Raw genomic sequence first — 21,374 nt, 5'->3', positions numbered from 1 at the left:
TGATGCATTCTTTTGATGTCTCAAGGCACAGAACTCTGCTTGTGTGATTTAAATTTGGAAGACAATTACAGCCTCATTTGAGGTATGCAAGTATTACTGAACTTCTCAGGCTGGGGCACAAGAACAAGCCAGTAAAATCAAAATCTAGCATGCAGACATGATCATGCAAACACGATCAGCTATCCTGTCGGTCTGGGTTGATAACCTCATGATGGAAATACCAAAATAACTGCTACAGAATAGCTTGACAGGCTGCATATTAATTCTTCACTTTGTGTGTCTATGAGTCAGTGAATCCAATCTCAATGGAGTGTAAAATCTTGTCCCAAAGAACAGCAACAAAGGTTCCACTGCCAAAGAGCAAGTATTTAGGAAGGGAGCAATCCTTAGGACAACAAAAGCTGTAAAATCAGTTCTTATTAGTAATAGACTCAGCAGTTTTGAATGTCAGAGATTAAAAGAGTTATGCTCAGAACTCCTGGAGTATGCTGATGTCATTTCCTTGCCCACACAACCTACTTAAAATACTAGCAACAAGCAGAATATTTTTTGGTTCGTCATCTGCTGGATGACTGGGATGATTTTTTCCCCCCATGTGGTAGCTTTCGTAGGAAATGGAGAAGGAATGAGCGCTTTTTAATGTGTAATGAAAAATCAGTGCTTTGCAATGAACTGAAGCACCACCTTAGAGCAACAAGACAGAAGTCAGAACTCACAATAGAACACTCACAACAACACAGAAGTGCATGCAGAAAGATGAGTTATTGAGTGGACAATGGTTTCCAAACAAAGACTTGTAAAGTATAAAAGTTAATTAGAAATAAATGTCCATGTGACAATAAGAGTATAATAAACTTTGGCTAACAAGAAGTTGAAGGAAAAAAGAAGCTGAGATGAATGCTTTTTAGATCAATTATTTTAAATACATGTAACTCTAGCCTCCTGGAAACAAACCCTTAGAAACTCACATAAAAGGCAGATAAGCCCCAAAGAATGTATGGGTTTGGATTGAACTTGCTTTTGTACTAACTGTGCAAACATATAACTTTCACTGGTGCTGTATCACGTACGGCTACAAACCTGGTCTGCCCAAGAACCCTGTAATTGAAACCCAACTTAAAAAACTTTTGTGTGCACTGTGTAAGAGATGTTCATTTCTACTTTTGTGAAGTTCATATTAATATAAGCACAGCACTGCAGGTTTTCTTTGATAAATTTATACATTAAAAAGAGCAACGTGGAAGGAGATTGGGAAAGCAGAACAAATGCACAGTATGCAGTATAGAGTTTTAAGTACAGTTTCCAGTTTGATGAAAATTGATAGATTTATTTTTACCATATTGAAGCCAGCTGAGCCTGGGGCAAACTTGACTGCATAAGAATAGTTCTTGCTTGTGGGCCTAACAAAGTAAAACAAAGATTAACAAACAAATAAGCAGCTTTCCTTTGCTTGCATTACCTGGTAGCTACTACACAAGCAGATCTTAACCCTTCCCTTTTGTACAACAATCACTCAGGGGGGAAAAAAAAAAGCTATGAAAGACAAGGAGATGCTCCCAGAAATAGTAAAACTAAGCCAGTGCACCATTCTAGTTTCTTTCTGAAACAATAGGCACCTTCATCAGTGGATGAACTACACACTGGAAATGGCTGCACAAGTTTTCACATAACCCATTGTACTCTTGCCAAGACTCATTTCCCAGTGCCAATCTGCTTTGCAGAAAATAAAGGGAAGGTGATAAAATGATCCCAGCTATCATGAATATTCATTTCTAAACAAAATCATTAAGCAGTTGGGAGATTCAAACAGAAAAATATTGTCAGTGACAACAGAGATGAGAGTATCTTACTAGCTCAATAGAATTCTAAATGAAATTATAATTGGTCTTTTACAGCTCTAAAAAGAAGACAAGAAAAACTGTTTCAATACCTGTTAAGTGTCCACTCATTGTTTTATCATGGCTATTGAACAGCTGTCTGTACTTTAGTCGTGATGACTGAGGTACAGCCCACTCTGCCACAGGAGGCACACTAGAATTAGAAAAAGGATAAGGAGAGAGGGAAATTAATTTTATTCACATGAAGCTAACAAATATGGTAGGGTGAAGTGCTGTACAGAGATCAGTTTTATATGCCTGAAATGGTTGTTTTCACAAATACGCCCTTCTATTACTGAAACCACAACAGGTTTGACTTCTTGTTTGAAAACATTTATCATGATTCAGTGTCTTACAAGATGTCTTTTTGGTAAAGCTGAATGACAGTCTTGAGTTTTGTTTTTTTTTCCCTTTACTAGCAGAGCATTAAGTAACCTAAACGGTTTAGAGAAGCTAAAAGCTTTTACCTAAATATAATAGGAAATGCCTTACCAGTCAGTGCAAGTAGTATCCCATATTACCCTGTCTTTAACTGGTCATCTTAGCCCAATAATCATAAGCTGATTAAGGAAAACAAATATAAAATATGCTGAAAAAAGGGTGAAGAAGCTACACTTGAAAGCAGTCAACATTTCTCATAATGGGACTCAACTGACAAATGTAATATTTGCAGTTCAAATTTATTCACAAAATAGGCTGAGTGCTGTTATTTGTAGCTATAATTTCCCATGCTGGAATGCTGGCAAGTCTTCCTACTGAAAAACCATGAGCACAGTTTCTCTGTCTTCAGGCACAAGGCACATTCAAGGTTTGTCCAGGTTGGGGGAGATGGAAATGAAGCCAGATTAAACAAGCCTTTGTAACACCATAAACTAAAACCTTAAAATCCCTTTTGCCAGGTCCACTGGACAGACAGCATGGTAAGATCTTTCAAAGCTGAGATGAGGAGGATTATATAAATACACTAATTGACCCCACATCCTAGCCTCACATTGAAAGATGCAAATCAGCTAATACTCCTATTTTATATCTGCTAACTATTGTGTTTCAATAATATCCTGTCATAGGAGGAAAGCAAAACCAAGCTGGTTCTTAATAAAATAATGAAAATAGGAATTAAACTTTCTTTTACCCATGTGATATTCTCCCTCACCAGCTTTGCTAGATCTGAATTTCCGCACACTAAACTTGCTTTTGTCTTAACATATATACGTGCCTTGATCTGTGAAGTAAGGTTACCACATAGTAAGCAATGAAGCTCTCCTTCATGGCCACTCCAATGGTAGTTTGGGAGCAAAAAATGCTGGCGTACAAATTAGTTAATGTGTATGCCAAACACCATGCACGCCAAGAGTTCACTACCGGTGACTTGGCAGACACTGATAAAAGCACTGCAAACAGAATTTTGAATTTCACCCTCCTCAAAGTAAAAAGAATTCTCAGGTAGAAAAAAAAAAAAACCCTAAAACAAAACTTCAGCTTTACATTTCAGTTTGATAGACTTGGCTCTTCTTCCTCTCTTTCCATGAACTCTGCAAGTCAATAACCTTGCTATCTGTTTTCTCCAAAATAAAATCTGAAAGACACAGGGAAGTTCATCACTCAGCAACAGAAGCAGTCTGTGAAGGAATACCTCTTTCATTGCTGGCAGATGTTTCAGAGTTACTGAAGTAACAGCAATTGAGCTAAGAAAGCTCTAATCCAAGCCCAAAAAGACTCACAGAACATGCAATGTCACCTCAGAAAAGAAATTGTCTTACCTGAGGTTCAGGCTTTTGTTGGTAATAAAAGTGACCAGCAAGATTCAGATATAGTTAACTCCAAACCTAGGACAGCCCTCTTGTGAAAAATCTAGAAGCCATTTCAGCTGAAGTTTCCTGAACTTCATTCATTGTAAATACTCTGTGTTGTTACAGACAAAGCAGACAACTTCCTGTACCTCTGGAAATTATACCTGAGCATCATTGCTATGTTCCTGGCAGCAGTAGATTTCAAAAAGAATTGTTTGTTTTGAAAGATTTTTAATCTTACTTGCAAAAAAATCAGTAGTGTTAGTTATCTAATACAAGGGCACAAGAAAACCTTGCAGAAAAAAAAAAATATATAACTGAAGTCCCAAATATTTTTTTTCCTTGCAAAAAAATACATAATACAGACCTGTGTGAAAGCTTGATTTATAAAGACTTTGGGAAATTACTATCTTACTGCCTCTAAGGAAGGTTTTGTGGGTTTTTTTCGTTCATTAGAAACATTTCTTCAGCCCACATTAAAATACAGTACTGTTGTAGGGTGCTCCAAACCCCCCCCTCCCCCCAACTCCATCTGCGGAGGTTTGAATGGGGGAAGACAAAGCCACGAAATTCCTTTCCCCTTTCCCCTCCCCCTGGGGCTTGAGCGGGAAAAAGTGAAAAAGGTGTCTGTCTTTCTGCCGGTGGCTGAAGTCCCTCACATGGAATTCACTCCTGGGGAAAGCCTGTGCTGGGATCTGGAACTGTGATTGGCTGGGTTCTTCGCGCCCAGTATATATTGGCACTGGACACATTGTTTAGTGAAATCTTAAATAGAGTGACCAGAAAGTGGTCAGGATTCTGGAACTCCTGTTGGACTCATTTCAGGGCTTGTTTTTGGACTTGTTTTGGCACTCGTTTTAGACTCATTTTGGGCTGGGACTCATCATATTCGTGATGAAATTGGAGAGATTAGCCTGCAGCACCCAGACCTGGCTTCTTCCCAGACCTGGCTTCTTCCCAGATCTGTCTACCGAGGGGGTCCTGCTCCCTGCCCTGTGCTTGAGCAACCCTGCCAGCCATAAAGTGTGGCTGTTGGCTGGAAGCACGCCAGCAGTGTGGCTTCTCTCACGCTGCTGGGTCAGCACTGCTCCATGAGATTTGCCTAGTAGGAGCTGTGTCTAAGGACACTTTAACTTTGGCGGGTCCCTTTTCCTTTGGATTTATGCCACATGATCCACAAATCGGATTATAAAGCTTGCAGTTCTGGAGGCAGCTGCCAAGGAGAAATCCAGGGGCCATCTCCAAATTCCTACTCCACCCTCACGAGTCAAAATTGGCACACTCAGCTTTTCCCTAGGGTCCTGGCTTGCCTCTGATTTTGTAAGTGGGATAAAGCTATTTTGTGGCTTAGCCTTTTCCATTTTCTGAATTGTCTAAATTCTACTAAAGTTGTCCATAAGCATCCTTGAAGAATTCACAACCAAATAGAAGCTGTAAATAAAATTTAATCAGTTTTGTCCATAATTTTGGGGTGAGGTTTTCAGGAAGATAAAGATAACTATATCTTTATAATTCCCACCTTGGTAGTTTATTCCACATCAAAATAAATACTGCAATAGACTCTTTCCAAAAACTTTTGAGGTGATTTTTCAGGCAAAGCTTGAAGAATATATAAGAAATAGCTATTGGAGTACATTTGAAATAGGAGAACTATTAACTAATTTGCTTTTTAAAATCATCCTAGAGTTTGAAAATAGTGCAAACATACTGTAACAATGAATTATTACATTTCAAGGATTTGCTACTCATGGAGCACTCCTTGTAAAACCATAGCAGCCTATGAAATTCTATCTCAGAAGGAATGGATTTCTGTCATTAAATATTAATTCAGAAAACAACTTTGAGAAAGAAGTAGTTTTTTTCCAATTTGGGGGTACCAGGTACACACACAAACTCTTCCATACCAACTTACCTTGCCACATCAAATGACTGTGCCTTTTGCAGCTTGGCATTCAGCTGTGATCCTGGACCAGACATAATAATGGAAGAACTCTTTGGCAATGTGGCTGTAATTAAGATTGTAACACTAATTATTAGTATTACCATTTTTAACTGTGGAATTTCAACGACATACATTTAGTTCCTAACAAGTACAAGCATTATGGTTCTCTAGAGGGTATCACTTTTAAAAACATTCAGATAACAGTATCTAACAAAATAGGTGAAAACACACAGGTACTTCTCTCATGTTTTTGTGCTTTTGCAGTGTTATACAAAACTGACCCTGCTGAGAGCAAATTATGCTGTGATTAATGTTAGAAACTGTATGTAGTCCAGTATTTTAAAGCGGTTCCAGCAAAGAGCAGTACTTCAATAGTAATAAAGAGATAGGAGAGGACTGATTTCTAGGCAACAGCTTAGCAGCAAGCTAGATTTATTGCACTGCTGCTAGGGTATAATATTTTGCTGAACATGACTGACTCTTACAGAATGTTATATCCATGTTTCTTCTTTTAACTTTTATACAAGTTTGCTAACATCGGGCTAAACCAAAGTACAGTCCTTACACAAGGTCATTCTTTAAGTTAGAATGGCTAATTCCCTGTCTGCTGTTCTTTGGATCCAAAGAAAATGGCAATATAATTTGTTAAGAGCAAGAGAGTAAACAGTCTCAGTAGGTAGCATACCAGAATGAGCAAAAGCAGGCAGAGGCTGTATAACAGCAGGAGCTCCATTAGCCAGCGGAGGTACTGCTGCTGCAGGAACAGAAGATACTAATGGTGGAGACATTCCTACTACTGGAATAGATGCCATTGGCACTGGGGCAACAGTTGTAAGAGATGGCATGCTGGCAATGCCCCCAATACCTATGGGCAAGAAAAGGAGATAATTTTTCTAATTTAGAGACTCCTATTATATACATCTATTTAACTGCAGCCTGCAACCCAGCAGTAAATGCAGAGCAAATCAAATCAGTAAATCAAAGAGCAAATTGAAATGGAAGCTTCCACATACCCCTTGAAAGAGCTCTTACAGTCCACTGCACCATTAGCATAGCAGGGGAACATAAAACAATGCAGAGGGAACAACATATCACTTTATAATGCATGTTTATAAGATCATACTGGATGCAACACTGACCAAAAAGTCCATTAGCATTTGCTGAAAAAAAGAATTGTTTGCCTTGAACTAAATGAAGAGCAGCACTGTCAACTTCCAGTGAGTAATGAACCCGAAGCCTACAGTTAGCCACAGCTGAAAAGAACAAGCTTCAGGATAACTGCTTGCAGCCTATTGTCAAGATGAAACAGTGCAAAGCTAATAGGGTAAAGCACAGTAATGAGGTATTTTAGGTGTAAGCACAGTTGCATGGATAACAGGGAGGTTAAGGAGGTCTAGTCATGCCAGTGGGAAAAAGGAGGGTGTGTGCAAATGACTGAGATCAAGTCTACAGTGAATGAGAAAAAAAGAAAGAAAGAAAGAAAAGACGACTTCAATGGTTTTCTTGGAGGTCTGATTTTATTATGCCTCTTCTCACTTAAACCAGTATTTGCTCTCTTCAGTTTTACTGATTTGTTAGTCAGAAATAAAACTGTTTGTAAACCTTGTGGAAGCAACAACTGATCAAACAACAAGGTTGCACACCATTTATCAAGTGCACTATTCACTTAAGGACAGCAGGAATTCTCAGGCACCAATCAACTTGACTCACAGCAATAACAAATAGAAAGGCGAAGAATGTCTCAGTACAGAATACAGCAGAATGTGTGTCAAGCATGAGGTTAGTTTAGTTATTTTCCTCTCATCATCTCATTCTCCCCACTCTTTTCTTTAAAACTGCAGCAACCTTGGCAGCACTTAACCACAGGAACTGAATCAGCAGCTGTTCTAGATAATTCCAGCACTGAACTGTTCATAAATTAAAATCAGAGGGGGTGCATTACTACCATGACCTGAAAAATGCCAAGAAAAATACAGCTAATCTTGACAAAGATGGAGATCTCTTTTTGGTAACAGTTTAAATAAAAAGTGTCATTTCAGAATGCACTAGCCCTGCTGCTACCTGATCCATGCTTTTTCCTGCAAACAGTTTTGTTTGGAATATATAGGGTGCAGCCTAAGATCTGAAGTTAACAGGATTGCAACTCGTGTTACTCAGGATGGTTGGATGCTAAAAGCTTATTGAGATTCTTTTTTAGGGCATGTGCACCCATATGCAAGTCTTGGTTTTAAATCTGTGTATACATGTACTTTTTCCTAGTAGTAGTTTCTTCAAGGAACTGCAAAACAACAATCACATCCAACTTAAGATTGCTACAATACAAACTAAGAAGGAGGAAAACAAAAAGCTTACCAAATCCTGGTGCACTAGGCAGAGCAATAGGTGGCTGCTTCATGACAGGAGGCAGTGCAGATGGGAGCTGATAACCTTGTAGTTTTAATTTGATAAGTTTCATAGCTATTGAAAACTCCAGCTGATCCATCCTCCCATCATTGTTCATGTCAGCTAGAGCCCTACAAAATACAGGATTTTCATAGTCAGGTTCTTAAATGATGAACTTCAAGAACTGACTAAGCAGCATGTACACACAGGCATGCATGCTCAAGACTAATTCATTTCCACTCTATTATACCAAGCTAAAAAATAATCATGAAACAAGACATGAGGGAGCTTTTAAACGGAGAGTTTCTTGATTTCATTCTTGGAGTGATTCATACATAATTTTTTTTTAATCTCTTTTCAGCTCTTAGAGAAGAGGGATTAGTGTAGTTCTACCAAAACTTTGCAACATCACACAAACAAAACTACAGTGCCTCAAACAGCACTGCGGGGCATCAAATTAATTAGTCTGCAAATCTGTAGGTTAGCTACACTTAAACCATTCTTTAAATCTGTGCACTTCACCAAAACCATTACATCTGCAGGTGTGCAAATGTGTTTTCAGTTAAACAATAGTACTCAAAACACTGAGCCTAGGCCTTGAAAAGGTTTTCACGTGAAGCAGCCTGACTCAAACAGTGTGCTTTTTGTTTCTGCGTTTGGTGGTTAAGGAAAACCACACTCAGTAGGGAATAGGGCTGGGAGGTTGAGGGGAGAGAATCGGGAAGGAGAATGTTAATTCCTGCAATTGCAAACTGGAAAAACACACTAAATGCACATTGTTAATGCCATTAGGTGCAAATTTTGTTTTAAACATGATGCTCATTTAATTGTATTTATTTGAAGTATTCAGCACACACTTCAGTATTGAAATAATATACACTTCTAATTCATATGTGCATTTACGTGTCATGGACACGACAACAAAAAGGCCCCGGGCGATCTAGTTAAACTAAAGCTTCATTTCTGATCAAATTCCTGTCAAGGAAAGCTTTCATGCAAGTATGCAAAAAGTTAGCAAAAAAAAAGTACTGCAATAAATGGGCAGTTGTTCATAACTGATACTTAAGTAAGTAGACAGCCAGGCAAATGCAGCGGCAAAGCAGTCACTAAATTAAAACTCTTGCAACTCCAACCACAAAAAAAAGTAGCAAAACTCAAGAAACAGGCATCAGGGGCTGGCACAGGTCAAGCATACATCTTAAGAGCCTCCCCTGGTTTAGATCACCAGAACCATTTCCTCAAAAATGAGACACTCCCACATTTCCCAGTATGTAAAAGACTTTCACAGCGGTACACTGTCACAGAATCATAAAATGCATTGGGCTGGAAGAGATCCTCAAAGGGTCATCTTGTCCAAACGCCTGCAGCAAGCATGAACATCTCCCACTAGATCAGGCTGCTCAAGGCTCTACCAATTTTGACCCTCCAGGGCTGAGGACTAAGTGTCCTACCATAGAAATAAATAGTCCTCCAAAGGCTAGACAGTCCAGGGGGAGGCACAGGATATTGCAATTTTTGTTATTCCATCCCAAAATCCTGCAATCCCTATATAACCAGACATCAGAGCTTTCTCCCTCCTCTCCCAGTATGCATGCTGTTACCTCTCTGGTTTGTGGGGGAGTTTGCAGCCTCTGGGCAAGCTAATCTCTTCCTGCTTAATTAGGCTGCGGGTGAGGTGGGGGTTGTGGGGGGTGCAGTTTGTCCTGCTCCTGAGCCTACTGAGGTCTAGCGTTGGGGGCAGGTTTTGGAAGGTTTTGGCCTAGCAGTGAGGCCTGGTTGTGCATAGCTGGGAAGCTATGGGAAGTGGGCAAATCTGGACAAAGAGAAGTGCAAATCTGGAAAGCATATCTCCTCTTCCTTGCAGAACTCCAGTGTTCTGTATTCTCAGCTTCTGATCACTCTTCCATGAAGAGCAAGTGACATATTGGTACCTCCTGCTGTCATGGAAGGCTAAGTTTAAGTGGAAGACACAATGTTTTTGTCTTCACACCAGTGAAGAGATAAGTGGGAGAACCCTAGCGCAGGAAAAGGAGGCTCTCTCTATGTGTTAAGCAATAGCAAGTATCAGTATCTGTTAATGAAAAATGTATATTACAAAATTAGAGGTTTACAAAATTACTTCTAGAAAATAGTTTAGAACACAAAGTAGACTTCTCATATTTTGGTATTGAAGTTATCCATGTTCTGTTAATGTTTAACAAATTAAACAGTGGCTTTGTCTAGACATAAAAATGCTAAAAGTTTATTAGCTTCCATCATATCTTTCTGTCCAGTGGGGTGTACATACCACAAACCACTATGTGGTGAGGAGGAAGTTCTTCACCATGAGAGTGGTGAAACACTGGAATGGGTTGTCCAGGGAGGTGGTTGAGGCCCTGTCCCTGGGGGTGTTTAAGACCAGACTGGATGAGGCTCTGGCCAGGCTGATCTAGTGTGGGGTGTCCCTGCCCATGGTAGGGGGGTTGGAACTAGATGATCCATGTGGTCCTTTCCAACCCTGACTGATACTATGATACTATGATGTGCAAACCCACAGACAGACTATATGTATGCACTGTACACATGTTTTACCTCCTGGGCAATAAATGGGTATAAACTTCCAAAAAACCATGTTTGCATCTCACTAAAACTTCCTTTAAATCACAAATGTTTATATCAAGTTGAAATTCCTGTTAAAAAGCCCAAATTCATTCAGAAGGAATTAACAGTTTAATTATGATAATTAAAAATATGCACTCTCTCTTTCAACAACAGCATGGAACAGTCTCACAACATGCTGCAGGAACAGCATCATTCAGTATGCTTTTATTTTCTTCTTTATAGCCCTTTTACATTTTACAATCAAAACAGTTCATATAACATCCACTAGCCACCACCTATAAAGAGTGAAACATTCAAGAAGCAAAAAGTATTTGGCATGTCAGAATTTCAGGAACTTAATGGCTACATGTATTTTCTGCAGTGCTTCCTTTTGTGGGTTTTACACAACAAAGTAAGTTGATGCACAGTGATTGAATACAGGGGGTGGGAAAGCCTCATTAGACAATTACAGAGTATTAAGAACAATGGAAAGCAGGAGCAGATAATTAGCTTCATTTAATTGATGCTTACAAGCAGGCACTACATCTTTTTAAAGGCAACTAAGGAAAATGTTAAAAAAATATTCAGCAAGGAAAATGTGTGGTGTTTTTAATGAAAATTTAATTCAGCACTTGCTTAACCATTCTTCTGTTGGATGCCCAGTGGAAATGAGTGGTAATAACAGGCTTAAGTAGCTAGCAAGCTGAGGATACCTACAGGAACGAAGCTAGAGAAACTGATCAGGATAAACCTATTCTAGCAGATTTTTGACTGCACTCCAAGAAGCCAGTAGTCCTCCTAAAGAAGACTCACTCCTCAACATAGCAAGAAGCCCATTCAGCTCCATAGTGACTAACTAGAACCAACAGCTCAAATACATATTCACAATGTTCCTTATATCTTTGCATTTAAGTAAGTAGATGAGTTGTCTTCATAACAGTCTTATTGGTTTAAGCTAAATGGCTTTTACACCTGCAAACACTTTGATCTATAAAATGTAAGCCTTTCCATTACCGGAGCACAGATGGGGTCCCTCAATCTGTTACATGCATGGCCATGAAAATGCAGTAAGAATAAAAATCACATTGTCAGTGACCTTGAATCTCCAGGAACTACTTACAGAGTATACTGCTAGAATGCAGTAAGTTTTTGCATTCTAAATGAGAAAATATTAATTACCCAGTAATAAGAAACTTTGATATGAACCAGTCTCCTTGCTTTAACTGAAACTCCAGTCACATAATCATTAGTAGATTTTAATTTAACATCTGACCTTCTGTTCAACCCATTTATTCTACAACAGCTTTATTTAAACTAACATCACCAATTTCAGTGAGGAAAAAAAATTATGTGCCCACTCCCAAATTTATAAACATTTTTACAGCAAGAATGGGGCAAATTTTCATCTCTCGTTATTGAATTTAGTGTCACGTTGTTAGCTCACGGTGACGCTTTTAAACAAACAGCAACTTAAATGCAAGGGGTAGCTGACAGTAAGTATTACCTAATACTACCTGATTCTAGTGTTCTGCTTCTAATGAAATTTGGAAGAATGTGGAGTCCTTAAATTTGTTACATTGAAGGTCTGGCCGGAACCAGCACAGAACAGCAAATGGATTCAACACTAAATATTTATCATATTCTATAGAGCAGGCCTGTGTTTATAACAGGGTTTTTCTAATGAGTACATCTGCAGTGGGCAGATTTTGTCAGGTGCTGACAAAATCCTTCCCCTATAGATCTTTTCATCCTCCTTTCTCTTCTCTTTTCTGCAGAATACAATGACAACTTGATTGTTTTTGCATTTATGAGGCTCAGAAACTGAGCATGTACTGTTTTTTTCAGTCAGATATGCTTATGATTAACCTACAAAACATCTACCTCCATGAAACCAGCACAGTGTTAAAATAAAGCAAGCTCCTCGCAGTTCCAAAAATCTGGATTTATTTAGCTTTACTTTCCTATGTCAAACAATCCCATATTGCATTATAAAACTTGGTCATAATTAGAGGAGAAATTAGGCCTTGAGTATCAGTCACTTAATAAATGTATGTATAGCAAGGCTTACAACTCAGAGGATTGCCACCTATAATCTTTCGCTCCTATACTTGGACATAAATTTAAGGAGGTTATGAGGAAAGCATATAACAGAAACAGGTAAATCAATCAATGGCTTTAATCTGTCCTGAAACAAAGTTACTCTAAATGCAAGAAAAACAGATGGTACTCATTAAGTTCTCATTTAATTCCAGAGAGACAGGCTACACAGAAGATGCTTTTTGAGGCCACCATTTATAAGGGCTTTAGAAGAAAGCCAGATTACTACCTACTTAAAACCAGCTACCTTCCAAGCCACTGCAGTCTCAATTCACAGCCTACTTAGAGGCTTCTGAATAGATTACCAGCTTGGCAGACTCCAAAACTTGTAAATGGTAGAACAGTAAAGAAGTAATGATAGACCATAATAATTCCACTAATTTGCTCACTGAGGTCCCAGAGACTTTTTTTACATGAATGATGAGTAGAAAGGCCACAGGAATTCTCAGTACTAAAAGCCATGAAACTACTATTTTTAAGGAAGATGAATTCTGGGGAAGCTTTGATTAATAGCAGAAATTAAGATATACTCCTTAGTGTCTCATCCTAGAAAACAATTACACCAACTGCAGAATACTCTCGAGCAGTTCCTGAGGCAGAAGACATTTAACAAGTACTTCAGCTAACTAGCTAGCATTTCTTGAAGCTCCAGCAACTCAATTCTAATTAAAATATTAGACAGTGAAAAATACTTATACTGCTCTCTTATACAATAAAAATTCTCTCACTCATGTGATAATGTGCTTAGAAACTCATAGAGGCCTTCCTTTTCCCACAGAGAGCTCTGAAAGCACTATGGCAAATCACCCATTAGGCCAATCCCCACTGCAGCTCCTTTCCCACTTGTATTTTTTTATACAAGAACTTCCATATCCAACAAAACTGATAAGCCTCTCTATTAGCACAAGTTTGTCTACATACATGATGTAAGTAATCCTTTATGAAACAAATGCACTCAGATTAATACCATCAACTGTATCCAAAATAACTAGGCTCATTAAGAGGAAAACACTTCCAAAACACAACATGCACAACCGTATTTCTAGGACCAGAAAACTTAGGGTTTTACAGGTTGCTCTAACTCAGAATAACAACTTTCCTTCCTTAAAGACCATTGTACCTCCTCTACTCCTCCTATATTAAACAGATGCTATCTAAAAAAAAATAATAATTAAAAAATCCATCTATTCAAGAAAAAAAAAAAAAGAACACTGATTGAAGCAGCTTGTAATCTCTCTCAGAGATTCTGAGCTTATTACTAAGAACTCTTTCAACATTAACAGAGATTTAGACAGACAACATTAGAATATTGCTATTAGTCCACAAAGCAAGTGTGCCACTTTGACATCTTACTCCTGGGACCTAAGGCAAACAACAATTCACATTTTTCAATGCAGTCTTGAACATATTGTGACTTCCTTTGCAGGCTGCAAAGAACTTCTTGCCACCAGTCTAACATCTATTGTTTCTGTGAGACAGCAGCAATTTCTGGTAGGTTACAAACAAATGTTCAATGATAAATCAAGAGAGTTCAATCATTCAGGTTGTGGGAAATTAAAGGAGAGTTACTTTTTTTTCTTTTTAAGGAGTCTTACTACACAACTACTTTTCTGTATCACAGTATAACTAAGGTTGGAAGAGACCTCGAGGATCATTGAGTCCAACCTATCAACACAGACCCCACGACTAGACCATGGCACCAAGTGCCACGTCCAATCCCCTCTTGAATACCTCCAGGGAGGGGGACCCAACCACCTCCCTGGGCAGCCCATTCCAATGACAAATGACTCGCTCGGTGAAGAACTTTCTCCTCACCTCGAGTCTAAACCTCCCCTGGCACAGCTTGAGACTGTGTCCCTTTGTTCTGATGCTGGTTGCCTGGGAGAAGAGACCAACCCCTTCCTGGCTACAACCACCTTTCAGGTAGTTGTAGAGGGCAATGAGGTCACCCCTGAGCCTCCTCTTCTCCAGGCTAAACAATCCCAGCTCCCTCAGCCTCTCCTCATAGGGCTTGTGTTCAAGGCCTCTCACCAGCCTTGTTGCCCTTCTCTGAACATGGTCAGGTGTTTCGATGTCCTTCTTAAACTGAGGGGCCCAGAACTGGACACTGCTTTGTCAGTCTAACTCCAACTGGGAATATAAACAAGTGATCTAGATTTTTACTTAAACAGTTACTTCACTGAATTCAGAGATGATCAAAGAAAGAAGAGAGACAGTGAGAAAGGGATGTCTGCATGATTCTGTTATGATTTATAAAGGCAGCATGAATAAGCTTTAGTTCAGCTTAATTTAAAAATAAAAGTGCAAGATTTGTCTCTGTGACAACTACAGAACTAGTGGTGATTCCCTCTCAAGAGGGTGCAAATTTGAATTCAGAGAAGTAATTTTTAGTCAAGACTATTTACAACTGCTCAGTTTCGTCAACATCTATTTAAAGCTGATGCTCACAGTACAGTTTTTGAGAAGGGATGCCTTGTTTAAGGCAAAAATGCATTTTTATTTAGTTCAGTGGCAAGAGACATTCCAATGGGACATGTGACTTTTCACTGAGACTTAACCAAAGGACTAAACCAGATTTGATACTTGTAAGATGAAGACAATTTGATAAGAAAATTAGTTATTTAAAAGTCATGTAAACCCAGCTCCCTTTTTAGGCATGCATATTTCCAAAGCAATTTTTTCCCCTGTAAGAAAACAACTCTCTTCTTTCTCCAGGCAGAGGAAGATCGTGCCTTTAAAAGTCCTTCCTGCAACAGAAAGTTTTTATAACTGCAATAAACTACACTGTCTTTCAAACAGAGGCAAAGTGAACAGATTTGTCAAATTATCCATCCCTCTGCTGCTGTTTTCCAATCTAGAATGAAAACTAGCACATACCAAACCCAAAGTTTTAGTAGTAATATAATTGATGTGAATTATGAATAACTTAGGCAAGGTAATACATCCAAGTCTGGCAGGGTCATATAATTTGGAGGAGAAACAATTGCAATTCTGCATGAATAAACTGGCAGATTGTAGAAATCTTTGTGATGTGTAACATGCAGTAAGGGAGGTTTTGATCTTGCTAAACTCACCAAGAAACAGTGAACATTTCAAGCTGTATCTCCAACTACAATGGAAATAGTCTACACCAGCCTTAATTTTTTGTGAATGTTTTGCAGGTCTCACATAGGCCACCTCCCATTAGAAGGTTTCTGAGACTAATTATTATGCTTAGTGGTGTATTAGCAGAGTTTAAATAAAGCTGAAAGCATTTAGTAATTTGAAATGGGGGCTGCAAATTGCCAACTTGAAAAATGCTATTTGCAGAAGGATGCCTGCTTGCAATAACCAAACTAGTAACTTAAAAACGGAGCTAAAACACACTACGAGCACACTGAACTAAATCAGTGACTTTAGGCCCCAAAACAGTAAATTTCACTATGTGACATAACTGCAGTTCTCACATCCTCTCCCATATACTCACCATATCTGTGCTAATACCGGTTGAGGTAACCCAGATTGAAAGAAAAAGTTTCTAGCTTGATCACCTATAAACAAATAGGACATCATTTCAGAAAATGCTAAAAATACCTGTAAGAATAAAGAGGAAACAAGTCAAAAATATCTAAAACTGACAAAACAGTAAAATCATAAATACTTAATGCCACACAGATAAGAGTATGAGAAGCTTATTTAGTCCCTTGCAAACCTACTAGATAGTCCCAACAGACACATACTGTTTAAGTTTACAACTGTCAGGACCACATGAAGTCAGCTAGGCATAAACATTTAGGGCAACAAGAAATCTATGGTTTGCAGTTTCTCATCTATGTTAATCACAGAATCATTTGGTTGTAAAAAACCTTTAAGATCATCAGGTCCCACCATTAACAGAACATCACCAGGTCCACCACCAAACCATGGTACTAAGCACCAGATCTACACATCTTTTAAATACCTCCATGGATGGCAATTCAATTACTTTCCTGGGCAGACTATTCCAAGGTTTGACAACCCTATTGGTGAAAAAAATTTTCCTAAAGTCCAATCTAAACCTCCCTTGGTGCAGTTTGAGGCCATTTCCTCTTGTGCTCTTGCTTGCTACTTGTGAGAAGAGAGAACAATAAGATCTCCCCGAGCCTCCTTTTCTCCATGATAAACCACCCCAGTTCCTTCAGCTGCTCCTTATAAAACTCGTGCTCTAGAGCCTTCCCCAGCTTCACTGCCCTTCTTTGGACACACAGGAATGTCTCTCTTTGCAAAATTTGTATGCCTTGTGAGAAGAATTTTTTTAATTCCAAGAAAGTCTGTATCAGTATAAACTCTAACTGCAGATTTTTTGGAAGCACAATGCCAGTCAGCTAGCATAAACTAAGTTGTCTTTACACTGATAAGCCACCATTAAAATCTATTTCAATGTAAAAGTAAGGACAGAAACACAATTACAACTTGGAAATGTTGTGACCTGTACAGAATAGTTGTAAACAGACTAAAAATAGCAATAAGTATCAAAAGAGATCAATGAAAACAGCAGTATTTTGTCCTGCATCTGTAATGTAACAGGAGCAAACACAATCATATTTCATACTTGGAGGCATGTATGGCTGTGATGAGACTGCTAAGAATCTGATTTTGATTTCACACACAAAATCCTTTTGATGGAACAGATAGCAAGAACAGTAAAACACTTCTATACCCTTCTTTTCAACTGAGAATCAGAATTTAGATAGCACTAAAGAAAAAGAAATGCAACAAAACAAACTAAACCCAAAAGCAGGCATCAAATTGCTTCTAAAATCAAAGCAAATCAGTATTGTTCAATGAAAACTTAGTAGAATCAGTGCAATTCCTTTACTTGCAGCTTTGCTTCCCACAATTTTTGCTATTTGGATTTCTTTAAAGAGGTCATTCATGCTGATTTCACTAGTTTAAACAATCAGTTTCTGAAACAAATTTCAATTTAGATACATCTTTATAGAAACAGACTTCCTAATGTACCAGTATGTAAACATGGTGTGTTGAACCCAGGCAGAAACTAAGAACCCAGTCAATTCACACTCAATTCCCTCCTCCCACTAGGACGGTGAAGAGAACAGGGACAGCAAAAGCAAGAAAGCCTCAGAAAACTTGCTATGTTGTGTTAAAGACATCTTAGTAAGTTAAAGATGGAATAAAGGGCCAGGCGATGCAAAGGTAATAATCACTCATTATCTCTTTCAAGTTCAGTCTCCAAGCAATGGCTACCTTGAAAGACAACGGTCTCCCCTCATTTTTGTTGAGCACAGTGGTATAGGATAACCTCTCAGTTAGTTTAGGTTAGTTGACCCTGCTGTGTTCCTTAACTTTTTGCCCACAGCAAGCTTACTCATTGCAGGGTTCAAAGCAAGAAACAGTGAAAGCCTTGAGGCTTTGCAAGCACTGCTCAGCCATGGCCAAAACATCCAAAACACAGCCCCATCCAGGATGCTGCAAAGAAAGTCAACTTCATCTCAGACAGACTCAGTACAGTGAATTACTCTCCTAAGCAAATTAAAAGTGCTATAAAAATTACCAGGCATCAGGGTGATTCCATGCCCTGAATTTTAACTCTACAGTTTGTTAGGATCATCTGGCTCCACACTACAAAATTGTTTCACAGAGCCACAGTTACAAATAATTTTAATCCTACCTACTGAAAACTCAAGTGGCATAAACCAGGTATAAAGCTGGTGAGTATCAGAAAAATATCAGAAAATACCAGAACACACGGAGCTGATGGACCAAAGCATATTAAAAAGGGGATATAAAGTAAGAAAGATCTGTTCAATTGTCTTCTTATGCCCAAAGGTCTCCAATGCAACTCTGTACACATTTAGGCTCATTTGTTAATATTTAATTAAATGAAATTAGAAATTCAAACTATTTAATTACCAGTAATAAATCCAGATGTTGGTTTCAGACTATGGAACTGCTGATCGTGTTTAGCTCTCTCCTCCACAGTAATAGCCCAGATATCCAGGTTGCCTAGCTCAAAAGAAATGGAGAAATAAAGTTAAGAACCATTATACAAAACCCACACTATTTTTATTTCTGGGTGCAATTATATTGTACTGGACTTCTAAAAACTACATACACCCAGAAGCTCTTCATCCAAAGTCTATAGCTGAAAGCTCCAAGAATCCTTAAATAGCTAATTAGTACTTAGGAACTTACCACAAGTAAATGTTACCAAATTACGATGACTGCTGAGCATTGATTCACTTACCTGGCTCATACAAAAATTTAGGTTACATCCAGGCTACTCTAAGTGTAATCAAACTTGTAAATAGGCTATGAAAAGACAACATCAGCATATCCAGAGGATATAATGCAGAAAGTTTGTAACACTAGATATTCAGAGAATGGAAGACTATTTGACTTCCAGGGTACATACAGTTGAAATGTAAGTTCTTTGAGCTGAAAAGGTTCCTCAAATAATCAGTGGTGTACTATGTGGGTTTGTACTATAGTAAGGGTAGAACTCTCCTAGTCTGTCTAGGAAAACTATGATTTAACCAGATAATAAAGATCTTTCCCAGGCAGCAATAGCACAGGAAAGCATGCTCCTTATTCCTCTGAGAAAAAGAAAGCTGAGTAAGAATGTTATACAGACCCAGATTCTTCACACCATATTCATAAATTGGAGATTAATAGTTAGTTTACACTGAGATTTAATATCCTTCTATATAGTGCCATACTTCCACTATGCTTTCTCCAGTTCTACCTCCATTTCTGCAGCAGTTCCTTTCCTCTCTCTCCTCATGCAGACATTTCACTTTCATCCTTGAGATTATTTGTTCTCAGAGCACACACAGCTCAGCTTCCACTTGAGATATCTGGTGAGCTTTCTAACACTGTTTTAGGTTTGTCTCAAATTTTCTAACAAACAAAAAGAATTATTTCAGTATCTGTAGAGGTTCATTGTGCTGATGCACCTTCCTGTAACTCCTGCTGTGTAAGAGTGTAATGATATGAAGACATCCAAGTTAATTGAATCACAGCCTTACTGAAGTCATATTAAGAGATAAAATACAGACTTGCAGAAAGAGAAAGAGGAGATCTAGCATTTGCTCTGTCTCGGCACTAAGTTCTCAGAGATCAAATTTCAGGTAATCAAGTCCACAAATATTTACAGCAAGTATTTCAGGCTGTTTGCAGGCTGAGGAAGAATCCAAGTCAGCAGTTACAAAGAACATGGGAATTTCCTGCCTCCTGAATTTTTGCTGTTTGTAATTTACTGTCATGTGGCAAAATACTTTGGAGAGAAAACAAAATAGACAAGGGGAAGAAAAACATTCCTTTAAGTGGTAGATTTCATTAATGGAAGACATGCTAGATTCTTGGTAAATAATCATCCTCTCAGTTTCAGGTAAGCAATGCATTTCTAGAAGTAGAAAGACTAATAATATATCATTCAAAAAAAGGACATTTTAAGATTAGTCCAAAAATCCCAGAATTTTGGAGATTTTGCTCACAGAAGCGCTACAAATAGAGTTCACAGCTGTGCTCCCTGGGGGGGGGTAAAACAGGACTCTATTTTGGATATTAATGTTCCAATAACACAATACTTCAGGTAAGCAAGTATCTCCCTTGTCAAGAACTCCTGTCAAGAGGAAATGAATGATGTTGATTAAGACTTGACTATCAATATGCTGACTAGGCCAAGTAGAAGCAGATGAACACCTCCCTATATTGGAAACAGGACTACTCCAGCCTATGATCCTAAGGCTGGATGTGATAGCTTACACAACATGGGAGAATTTCTTGACTACAGTGTCAAGGGAACTAAAAAATAAATAATAATTTAAAAAATACAACAAACAAATATGAATTTGTAATGATTCACTAGCTTGCTATCTTTCAATCCATTCCAGATAAATACCCAACAGAAAGCCCCAAATCTCTAAAGACAGAGCAGCAAAACCCCCTTGGCTCTTACTATCCTTCTGCAAAAGCAATGACAAAAACCAGAACTCATAAGCCATGAGGTAACTATTAACTGTTTTAAGCCAAAATTTGTTGATTTATTCTCTGGAGACCCTGTAAGTAGAATAAATGACTATCAAGGTTTACTCTTACAGAGATTTGGTTGCTTCTGAAACAGTAGATCACCTTTGTGGGATATGAACATCAAAAAAGCCACTGTCAAACCAAGCAAGCCTGGTAGCCTCTTTGGTCAGTCAAATATGAAAAGCATCTCTGGCATTGCCTCATTTCCATCTTTTCTTATTTGAGCATAGAATAAGACCTATGGGAGGGCATGAAGCATGATCTTACCCAACACCAAGTCACCTTTCATGGCTTCAGATTTGGATAGAAAAGGAGGCAGTCACCAAACCACAAAACTGACTCATAAGCAAACTATTCTTGAACACAGCTGCAAGCCCTCTAACCATTATTTCTTTAATATGGCTTAGCAATCACTTCATCTGCAAAAGTGAAGCAGTGGGCTTTCATATATGAAACAGGTATTTCTTTCTCCCTGACAAAACAGAAGGTTGAGAATACCACATTCTTCCAGTAACTACAGAAGTCCTACTATGTCTACTTATTTTTCTTTGATTAGCTATCCTCAAAATAAGTAGCGTTCTGGAACACCAACAAGTCACTCCCATTCAAATGTTATTTACCATGCTCTTTCCATACCCACTTCCCAAGCTGATTTGAAAGTCTTTGGAAAGAATTGAAGTGATAAAAATCCAAAAA

At 38.4% G+C, this 21,374-nt stretch overlaps 1 protein-coding gene across 4 annotated transcripts in view; it reads right to left on the bottom strand.

The window, feature by feature from the left end:
* ITSN1 (intersectin 1) overlaps window positions 1–21,374 on the bottom strand; it is a 134,483-nt gene that overhangs the window by 81,040 nt on the left and 32,069 nt on the right. For 3 of the 4 annotated variants that reach the window (XM_068144553.1, XM_068144554.1, XM_068144556.1), the window contains exons 3-9: window positions 18,561–18,653; window positions 16,135–16,198; window positions 7,962–8,122; window positions 6,295–6,474; window positions 5,580–5,673; window positions 1,931–2,031; window positions 1,337–1,400 (exon numbers count right to left, since the gene is read on the bottom strand). In XM_068144553.1, coding sequence (XP_068000654.1) covers window positions 1,337–1,400; window positions 1,931–2,031; window positions 5,580–5,673; window positions 6,295–6,474; window positions 7,962–8,122; window positions 16,135–16,198; window positions 18,561–18,653 — 757 coding nt within the window. The remainder of the gene's footprint in view (window positions 1–1,336; window positions 1,401–1,930; window positions 2,032–5,579; window positions 5,674–6,294; window positions 6,475–7,961; window positions 8,123–16,134; window positions 16,199–18,560; window positions 18,654–21,374) is intronic. The other variant, XM_068144555.1, reaches the window with a different exon arrangement.

The sequence above is a fragment of the Melanerpes formicivorus genome, unplaced genomic scaffold (genome assembly GCF_026170545.1).
Source record: "Melanerpes formicivorus ecotype bairdi unplaced genomic scaffold, bMelFor1.0.p_v2 SCAF_11, whole genome shotgun sequence".
NCBI classification, from domain to species: domain Eukaryota; kingdom Metazoa; phylum Chordata; class Aves; order Piciformes; family Picidae; genus Melanerpes; species Melanerpes formicivorus.
Note: the sequence above shows the minus strand (reverse complement) of the source record. Positions and strands in the feature narration are given on the sequence as shown.